Here is a 10679-nt window from a genome sequence, read left to right as displayed (position 1 = left end):
TAAATTTCTAGGAATGGGACTATGGAGTCCAATGGTATAAACACATTCATAGGTTTTGAGATTCTGATTGTCAGGTCTATTTCCTCTCCCCTAAATCCTGGGAACATCTCTTTTTATACCTTATCCATTTGCAATTGTTAAAAAGAAAAAAAAATTATATTTATTTTAAAACCATTTGAAAAATGTAAGGAAGTCATTCTGGCTGGGACTAAATTTAGATGATTTGAATAACATACACAACTGCGGACAAATTCTAAGTGTTGTATGCCTCCTCTACTGTAGAATCTGACCCCGCTTTAACCATTGGAGGGCTTCTTAGATTATTTTACTTTTCCTTGTTTTTCTGATGCCACTTCCTGTCTGATTAACAGTGATAATCCATGACTTCCTCCCCAGGCTGGGCCTCGGCAGGGGGATCAGAACCTCCTCTCTCACACACTGATAACCAGCCCCGGCCTTCACGGAGTCCAGGGAAAGTAACAAAATGTAAGTTACTTGTTTGTGTTCTTTGCCATCATATTAACAATCAGTTGAATTCAAATAAATTTAGAAAAGTCTTCACCTCAATATTGTCCAGAAAAAATATTTTCTTAATCATGAATTAAAATGAAAGCTATACCTGGCTATCCCTCACCATGGAAAGACTCGAATAGAAATTGTGAGCATGTCATAGTAAACTGAATTCTGTACTTGAATCTTTTCTATCTGTGTTAAGGTTTGTTAGTAATGGATGACACCATTAGGGAGAGAAGACACTCTTTGATTACGGATGCCTATCGACAAAGACCGCATCCAGGCACTTAGCACGGGGCCTGGTACATCGTCATTGCGAACATATATTGAGTACTTACCACGTTGTTGTCTGCAGAGCTGGTCCATGTTGTAATTACCATGTAGGGTGTACACAGAAAACAGACACACTCTCTGTCTTCCAGGATTTTAGATACATCTTAGTCACTGATGTTGATTTTTTAAAACTTCTTAATTGGAAAGAATTTCAAACATACAGAAATGTTGCACAAACGAAAACAGCACAAAGAACACCTGTGTGCCCTTTACCCAGATTCACCTAGTGTATTTTCCCCATTTGCTTTACGCAGGCCTGTGTGTGTGTGACATCCATCATGACCCTTCACCCCTAATGACTTAAGTTTGTGTTTCCTAAGAATAGGCGTGTTCTCTTGCATAACCACGGTATGGGTGTAAACTTCAGGACGTTTACTGTCAACACGGTAGTTTCCTGTCATCTACCGTGTATTTGTCCTCCAGTTTCGTGAGTTGACCCTGTCATGTCCTCTGTGGCACTTCCCCGTTTGGCACAGCGTGTCGAGGGTCATGGACTGCAACCAGCTGCCACGTCTCTTCAGCCTGTTTTAATCTGACACATTTCCACAGCTTTTCTTTGGCTTTTGGCCATTTTAAGAGGATCTAGTGCCTCTGCTCCCCTGCTTTTTGTTTTTAATAGGATACTCTGTATTTCCGTTTATCTGAGGTCTCCTCGTGATTAAATTCAGGTTACTCTTTCTCCACGGGGAGATGGCAGGGGTGCTGGTCCTTCCTCAGGCCTCTCCCCCGAGAGCTTGCACTGCCATCTCTCCCTCATTGGTGAGGTTAATTTTGACCACTCATTCAAGGTGTTGTCCAGTTTTTCTCCTCTATGATCACTATTGTTTTATTTTACTCTTTCTTACAATTACTAAGCAGCCAGTGGGGAGATTCTCCGCGACCACGCACACATCCTGCTCTTCATCAGAATTTCCTCTTTGATTTTGCATCCACTGTTGCTTTTTGCCTGATTCAGTCCTTAATATGATGGGCAAAAAATGATGATTTTCCAACCCTACTACTCCCCCACATTTTTTTTTTATTGTGGTAGAAAACACATAGCAAAATTTACCATCTTAACCATTTTTAATTGTACAGTTCAGTCATGGTAAGCATATGCACCTTGTTGTGAAACGGATCTCCAGAGCTGTTTCATCGTGCACATCAGAAACTTTATATGCATTAACAATTCTTCCCCCCTCCTCTCAGCCCCCCATAGCCACCAATTTTGCTGTCTGTTTCTATGAATTTAACTACTTTAGATACCTCGTATAAGTGGAATCATACAGTATTTGTCTTTTTGTGACTGTCTTATTTCACTTAGCATAATGTCCTCAAGGCTCATCCGTGTTGTAGCACGTGACAGGACTTCCTTCCTTTTTAAGGCTGACTAGTACTCCACTGTATGGCCAGACCACATTTTGTTTATCCATTCATCCATTGGTCACATTTTTAAACAGCCTATTGACATATAACTCATATGCCATACAATGTGCTCCTTCTGCCAGCCCTCAGTACTCTGTAAACAAAAGACCTCTCCCCCATTTATTATCAGCACGGAGTCATGTTTCTTCCATGGTTTATATCACAAGGGGGACGTCTAAGGAGTGGTCATGTCTGTTTCTTGATGTTAGTTTTATTTATGGTTGCTTTTACTTTATGAAAATTAATAATAATTATTTGGGTTCTTTTTCTCTATATGTATATTATGGTTCAGTATAATTCATTCATTTTCTATTTGTTGTCCTGTAAGAATCTCTGGAGGCAAGAAACGTGTACACAAGGAGACCCCCCCCCCCATGAAAACAGTGTAACTAAGGCCTTCACTTCCCATTGTGACAGATGAATATTAAACCATCTCACGTCTGTGCAGTGCTGTGCGGTTTCCCCTACACATCAGGGAGGTCAGGCATTGCTGGGATGGCCACAGGTCCTGGGTGACACTGTTCTTCCAGCATAATTACTAATAGCCCGCCTGTTCACTCTGAGATATCCTCGTTTAATGATAAGTTATATGGTTATTACTTTACAGATGAGGAAACAAGAGCCCCTGTGGTTCAATGATTGCCCATATTACTCATCAGCAGGGGGTGTACCCAGGACTCAAAGTCAGAACTTGTGTGGGTTTCACTGACTATCTTGGGGTTCCCAGAAACAGAAGTGGACGCACATTAAAGCCTTTCACTCTGTCCTGATCCTTGAGACTTGGGACCCCCACAGCCCGAACTCCGGCTCTCTGGCCTGTGGAAAGTGGTGACCATGATGGCAAGAGAGCATTGCCTGAGACTCTTCTGCGTGGGCCCGCCTTCCACCCTCTGCCCACTGTGTCGCTGGCCTCATGTGTAGGTCTTTAGATTGTCTCCTGGGTTTCAGCCCTGCTTTCTGGACCCCCTGGCTTTCAAGAGCCTAGCCTTCTGAGATGACCACTGTCTGCGCCACTGTGCATTTGTTATCAGTCCCAGCCTTCAGCCCAAACATACATCCTCAAATATCTGCCACAGTGCAACTTGTAGACTGTTGAGGTACAAGATTGCCAGTCTCCACAGGAAGACAAGAGGGAGTCGGTTAACAGGAAGTTGTATCTGAGACACAATCTACTCCATAAGATGTATATCAAAAATTTGTAGAGTGCACATGGAAAAGACAAAGCGAACAACTGTAACCCAAAATGACAACCGTTGGGTGTGTTAATGTGGTAGGATTAGGGGGATTTTTTTCCCTTTATGTCCTATATTTGAATATTACTTTTACTATAAATATAGATTTTAAGCACTGAGTTTACAAATGTAATGTTCCTACTTTGTAGGAACAAAGGTTACTTTTAATTTTGAACCTCATCTGAGAGCCATCTGTACATAATCTTAGTGTTTCTAAGCAGACTATTTCTGCCTGCCTTTTCCCTTTTAATCGAGTCCTTTCTCACCACATCGTGCGACTGCCCATGTCTCAGAGCCTCAGCAAAGCACAAGGCATCCGCACTGGCTTCTCAAAATTATCCTCAAGGAGATATAATTGATAGTTCATGCTTGTCAGTTGTCCTAAATTTTGATTCAAAAGAAAAGCATCTACTTTAAAATCCTAAGTGTTACAATAATGTGATTTCAAACTCTGAGACTCTTAAATGTGCTTTTTTCTTTTTTAATAGCTCCCGACAATGGTAACCAAGACATGTCAGCCTGGTTCAATCTATTTGCAGACTTGGATCCACTTTCAAACCCAGATGCTATTGGACACTCAGATGATGAACTTCTTAATGCTTGACTGAAGTTATGTCATTTCAATGGCCTTGAGGCATCAATTTTGCAACATATTGCCTTTGTGGAAAGGAGGTTATTTTGTAACCCAGACACAAAAGCATCGTGTTTGCAAACATCACCCTTGTCAGCCACCTTTAGCAGATGGTAAGGACCACGTTTGAATAGATTCTCTCTTTAATATCTTGGATTTGCAGCTGCTGATACTAATGTGGAAAATAGAAACTATTGAGTCTGAAATAGATACCAAAATGTATTTCATGAGAACAGCGAGGAATATTTCTGTCAATAAGAAGTTGGGCTTATTTCTTTGGAGAGCCTTTACGTGTGGGTGGCCTCGCTGGCTGTGGGCATTCTACATGGAGTGGAAGGGCAGCATGGACACTGAGGTGTGATTGGGGTTGGTTTTTAAATAAAACAGTGGCAGGGGAGTTTTCTGTTGTGGAAAACAGCACTTAGAACCAGACCAGATTTGTCTTTAGTTAGGAGGGAGGGCAGGGTTTGAGAACTCAGTCTGCTTTAATGACATCAAGAGAAACTTGGTGCTTGCTTTCTCCACTTGGAGGTTAAGAGGTAATATTACTTAGTTTTTCTCCTTCATCCAAAAATCACAGACGCCCCTCAGTTCCATTACTGAAGTCTCATGGGGGAGTTGCAGGATGATTTATTTGTTAAGTAAGTCCATCCTCCGCAGAAACGGAAAACTCTCTCTTCCCATCTCATAAACCACAAGAACGTCCAGTGGCATTCAGGACATTGCGCAGGTGTCATCAGGCCTGGTTTTTCACACATTGCTACCATGAAGCGCAGTATCCATATTCTTCCTGGAAAGAAAACGAGGGGCGGCCCCTCCCTGAGCAACTGGCCTTAGTATTCCTGCAATTACCCAGAAACTTCTGCCTGAATGAGGGGAAATTCTGAACACCTTATCCTTATATGTATTTGCATACTTGCCCCATGTTTCTTGACATGATCTAACCCAGAATACTTCCTGGCAGTTACAGACAGCCCTACAGGATCGTTAGGGAGTGTCTTATTGTCCCCTGGCCCTTTCTGTGGGGAACACCTGGGGCTCTATTTGATTGCTAAGGAAAAACTGTCACCCTGAGAGGGTTTCGAATCTCAGTGCTGGAGGGGAGGCTGTCGATTGGAAATTAGTGTGCACGAAGGAAAACACCGCCACTGTATACACCATCAATCACTCAACTTCCGGTGCTTTTTTCTCGCACCCTTTAGTTTCGAAGCAGTTCTCTACGTGTCTTATTTTTGTCATCCAATCCTTAGTAGCTCCACAAGAAAACATTTTAACTAAGTTATTCAGAGTAGTTTCCATGTGCTCCTACTTCCAAACAGGCGTATTTATTACTTACAGGAGAACTGCTTGTAATGTCCAAGACATTGCATATAGAAGACCATTTATTAGGAACGGACCAGAGTAGGTAAAACACAATCCCCTCCCATCCACAGCAGTCTGCCCCAACTGCCATCTGAACTGCCCACGGCCCCCCAGAAACTGCTGCTCTGCCCAGCCCTGCATGGGCTGGAAAGGCCCTCCCTGAGGGTCAGAGACGGGGCTCAGGGAAAGGCTAGGAAGTCTCTCCTCAACGTCTCTCACATGCTTAGCTCCATGGCTTTGATGGTCCCTGGAGAAGCATTTTTAACTCTTCAGTGAACTTCCCCGAATGCAACACTGTCATTGTTCTGCCAAGATTGAATCCCCAAGGGTTTTGATCACGAATCGCTATCTAAATTCTATACCCACGGCAACTCCCTGCTCTCAACTTTGAGTACCGCAAAAAAATGCTAACTTTGTCTTGAGTTTGTGCCACTTTCCTTTCACTAATTTCTTTCACTAATTTTCACTAATGCATTAGTTCAGGAACATTTGTGTGTCTCCCTCGCATGCACACAGAGCAGCCCGTTGTCCTTTACAAACAGGCACCTCGATAGAGGAGATCCAGCAGTCTCTCCAGCCAGGAGCCGGAAGCCCGGACCACGAACGTGAAGGGACCCTGCCCTCAGGCTCCCGAGAGCAAAGCTGCTCGGAAAACAGAAACAAAGGATTTTCATTATTCAGTTCTTAGTTTCTCTAACATTTTCTCTTTCAACACAGAGTACATCATCGCCCATAACCCAAAAGCAACACTAACTGCCTCACAAGTCCCTCTAGGACTTCAGGTCTAACAAGCTCGTTGGTGAAGAGCACACTGACAACTTGGCTATTAAAATGACGGCAGCCATTCATGTTTTCTCAGCACTAGTTATTTGAAGCTCAATCACTAATTTAGGGGCCAGAAACAGAATTCGGCCATTCCCACCTACACTGCTAACATAGGAGACCAGCCACACTGAGTCGGGAGTGAAACGAAGGACACGATAAACACAGAGCAGAAGGCGATCCGTGCTGTTTGTCTAAAGCCACATGAACCATCCAATAGGGAGTAAATGAATTAACTAAACCAAAGGTAGGCTGAGGACAATTCTTCCAAAATAAATGGATGCTTTTTATATTAAATGGGGGAATCTTGTTAATACCAAATAATACATTTAAGAAAAGCCCCCAGAACTAAAATTTGCCTACTCTTTCTACAGAGAGGCAGGAACACCAGGGCATATTAAGATCAGATTGGTGTCACTTTGTAATTTTTGAAATCTTTCATTAATTGTAAAACATAGCTCTGATATGGGTAGAAACATAAAAACTGTATTTTAACAATAAGTTTCAGCATTTGTACAATGAAAAAAAGTGTCTGTATTTCAACTATGGAGATTTATTTCACGTAACTGTCTTTATAGACCATCTGGAAATGTAGAGGTCTTAACAGCATAAGAAGAGAAGAAGTCTTACTGTGCTGTATCTATTTTTCTGAGCCTCTTTTAATAAAGATTACAAGATGGCATCCAAAAAAAGTTTATTTCCTAAAGTATTCAATACAAATCCAATTATTGTTTCTCTAGTCAAAAACTTGGCCTTTCCCTCAGGACCACAGTAGTAAGAAGGTAGTTTGAATTGAGATAGAGACCACAGAATGAAATAAAACCAGGGCAATTACTATCCCGGTGAGACTGATTCCTTCTGATTTTCTTCATACAGAGGGCTGTAAGACAGGGGAATGTGTGTTCTTGTGTAAATACTCAGTAACAAAATGCAAACTAGCAAATATCAAAATTTTGAGCCCAGAAGTAATAACCAATGAAATATAAACCATAGTATTTAGCCTGATTTGCTGAAGGCAGGAACAGAGAGAAGCCAGAATCGATCCAGTCATTTGTGTCTTCCATCACGTCACAGGACCCTGCATTTCCTTACCTGGAGCAATGAAACAGCCCCGGAGTCTTGCGAGACAGCAATTAAATTGGGAAGGAAATACAAACTTCAAAATAGGAGCTAATTCAGCAGTATTGAAAGTAGTGTGTTTAAAACATACCATGGCGAGGTGTTTAAATATGGCAAAGAAAACCTGTGCAACAGGATGGGAAGGAAAACGCCTGCTGCTCAGGAGGGGTCACTTCCAAAGACCCAACATAAATTTAAAAGAAGACTGAAGAGTTCAATAAAAACTGTCCTTGGCATTTACGTTCAGGACATGGTTCCTCACTCAGTACTGTCAATAAAACGTTTAATCTCCAGAGTAAATACGAAAAGAAGATAAAGGTATGGGTGGTGCTAACAGGTAAGATTTTGAAATAAATATAGATTTTTAAAAAAAGGTTGTTTTTGGGGCTGGCCCTGTGGCCGAGTGGTTGGGTTCGCGCACTCCGCTGCAGGCGGCCCAGTGTTTCGTTGGTTCGAATCCTGGGCGTGGACATGGCACTGCTCATCAGGCCACGCTGGGGCAGCGTCCCACATGCCACAACTAGAAGGACCCACAACAAAGAATATACAACTATGTACCGGGGGGCTTTGGGGAGAAAAAGAAAAAAAATAAAATCTTTAAAAAAAAAAAAGGTTGTTTTCTTTCTCCTGTTTCAAAGTAATACCCTCTCATTTAAAAGTCTGGAAAGGGCCAGCCCCAGTGGCCTACTGGTTAAGTTCGGCGTGCTCTGCTTCAGCGGGCTGGGTTGGGTTCCTGGGTGTGGACCTACACCAGTTGTCTGTCTGGCCATGCTGTGACAGCAGCTCACATACGAAAAGAGGAAGATTGGCAGCAGGTGTTAGCTCAAGGTGAATCTTCCTCAGCAGGGGAAAAAAAAAAAAAATCAACCTATCAGTCAATACAGGTCTGGAAAATACTGAAAATAAAAAGAAATCTTCCTCAGCCCTACCACTGAGGAATAACCACTGTTAACATTATATACACCTTCTGTTATTTTGTGGTACCTTTGGGCTCACATATGAATTAAATTGTGATCCAGGTGATTTCATGTTATTGTCTTCTCTGAAATGGGTATACCAAGTTATTGAGATTAAAAAATTAGTTTTGTACATCTTTTTCTCAAAAAGTCAGATAAAAAAAAAATCCACCAAAAATGTGATTGAAGTCACTCTCTGCCTCTCTACAAGATGTGCTCCCCAAATTATAAAAAACTATTTTTCTGGAATTTCTGCAGCTATAGCAACATTAAAACCCAGAGGGCTTGAGGACTCGTGTCACTGACTTCCTTAGCCAGGAACTGGGGTCTAACCAGCTCACTTTCTCTTCACTCTCTGAACCAAGCTGCCAGCAGTTGAAGCGACAAAGAGGACCACAAAGGAGAAGAAACAAGGCGACGGCCCAATGGCACATCATCCGCGGTGATATTAACAACTGTATTTCATTAATGTCACTGTGCCAGGAGCAGGAGTGCTAAGGCTTTGTGGTTAAGTTGGAGTTCTAGCATCAGACTCAACTCAAAGCCAGACATTTCCAAGATGTATAACCATGGATCAGTTACTTAATCTAATTCCAATTTTGTCCTCGAGAGGACAGTAAAAATAGCAGTAACTGGCTGGATAAGGTTACTGTAAGAATTAGGGTAAAGAGTGACAAGTAAAGTGCCTGGCGCTTGCTAAGTTATCAGTAAGTGTTACCTATTTTTATTAGGATTTCAGCTCAACATCCTTGACTACATTAGACTTTACAAGCTAAAAAGAATTTTATGGGACCCTTTTCCTTGACCAAAAACTTAGATTTCCTAAGGAATGAAATAACTTACCTAACAGAATATAAAGGAGATAATGACAAGTGTTTGCGTCCATTTTATAGGGTAAGCTGGTTTCATGTTCATTAGCCATTTGACTGACAGCACTATCCCCAGCATTTCCTTCATCACGTAAATAAGAGAACTGAGATTCAAACAGGTGACTTCTTTGCCCAAGATCCCATGACCATGAGGCTGCAGAGCCAGAACTAGTACCCAGATTATGGCCTTAAATCCAGGGCTTTTTCTGCATCTCCTCTGGATCATCCCAATGATCTCAAAAATAATTGCTTGACGCATGGAACTGAGATGAACAGTTACATTCCTGGTTTTTCACCATCAGAGCTTCCAGGACACTCTTCCACAAAACATAATGATTTAGCAGGACTGACCCATGCTAGTGTATAAAATCAAACAGAGTACACAGAGAGAAATTCTCAGTTTGAGGAAGATGAAAACTGCTGAAAAGACAAGTATTTTATGTTTTTACAAAACCAGCAATTTGGAGATACTTATTAAAGACAGGTAGCAACAGTGTCTTAAAGCTTCCAGTCTCATTTAAGATACCAGACCAACCCAGAGACACATACACAAAAACTGTAGCTAGAGCAGTATTTTTCAAATCATTTTGATTACAACTCACAGTAAGAAATGCACTTTACAATCTAGTATGTATGGATCTCTGTGTCTAGCAAAAGTTTTACAAATAATACTCTTCATATGTATGAATATTTTCTATTCTGCTTCATTAAAAAAAATGGCTGGACCCACGTAATTCATTTCAAGATAAAAACAGTTTGAAAAACACTGAACCAAAGAGATACAAAGGCTATTTGTATTACCATACCATGTTCTAGTAGAAGTCTACAACAAAGTATTTAACAAACACACCTAGGGGCTGGCCCCGTGGCTGAGTGGTTAAGTTTGCGTGCTCCACTTCGGCAGCCCAGGGTTTCACTGATTGGTATCCTGGACACAGACATGGCACCGCTCATCAGTCCATGCTGAGGTGGCGTCCCACACAGCACAACCAGAGGCACTCACAGCTAGAATATACAACCATGTACTTGGGGTGGGGGGGTTGGGGTAGAAGAAGAAGAAGAAGAAAAAAAAAGATTGGCAACAGATGTTAGTTAGCTCAGGTGCCAATCTTCAAGGACACCTAAACTTAGCAAGCAGAACCCCCTGATACTGACGTACACGTGGCAGGGATCCGCTAGGAAGACACTGTATTTCACACCCAGCTCCTTAAAAGCAATTGAAGGGAAAGGATCATTACAGATCTAAAAACATTTTTGGGGGTATATTTAACACTAAGGAATCAAAGCAAAACCAAAAAGATCAAATAAATGGGAGAAGAGAGGAACACCCAGTTGAGGTCTAAATTTTCTTCTCAACTTCTTTAAAAGTAGAGGGAAAATACTGAGAGGAAAAAACCAGAAAATTTTGTGCCAATTTGAGAATTCTCTCTACATTTGA

General features: G+C 41.7%; 2 protein-coding genes across 9 annotated transcripts in view; one reads left to right on the top strand and one right to left on the bottom strand.

Annotated features, from left to right (window-relative positions):
* The window catches only part of ICA1L (islet cell autoantigen 1 like), a 63120-nt gene extending 58397 nt beyond the window's left edge, over positions 1–4723 (top strand). For all 8 annotated transcript variants that reach the window (XM_014830149.3, XM_014830150.3, XM_044768422.2 and 5 more), the window contains 2 exons: positions 397–486; positions 3971–4723. In XM_014830149.3, coding sequence (XP_014685635.2) covers positions 397–486; positions 3971–4086 — 206 coding nt within the window. In that variant the 3' untranslated portion in view covers positions 4087–4723. The remainder of the gene's footprint in view (positions 1–396; positions 487–3970) is intronic.
* Positions 4724–4764: 41 nt separating this feature from the next.
* FAM117B (family with sequence similarity 117 member B) overlaps positions 4765–10679 on the bottom strand; it is a 91223-nt gene continuing 85308 nt past the window's right edge. Inside the window, exon 8 of the mRNA XM_070508414.1 lies at positions 4765–4903. Coding sequence (XP_070364515.1) covers positions 4864–4903 — 40 coding nt within the window. The 3' untranslated portion in view covers positions 4765–4863. The remainder of the gene's footprint in view (positions 4904–10679) is intronic.

This window comes from Equus asinus, chromosome 4 (assembly GCF_041296235.1).
Source record: "Equus asinus isolate D_3611 breed Donkey chromosome 4, EquAss-T2T_v2, whole genome shotgun sequence".
Lineage (NCBI taxonomy): Eukaryota > Metazoa > Chordata > Mammalia > Perissodactyla > Equidae > Equus > Equus asinus.
Note: the sequence above shows the minus strand (reverse complement) of the source record. Positions and strands in the feature narration are given on the sequence as shown.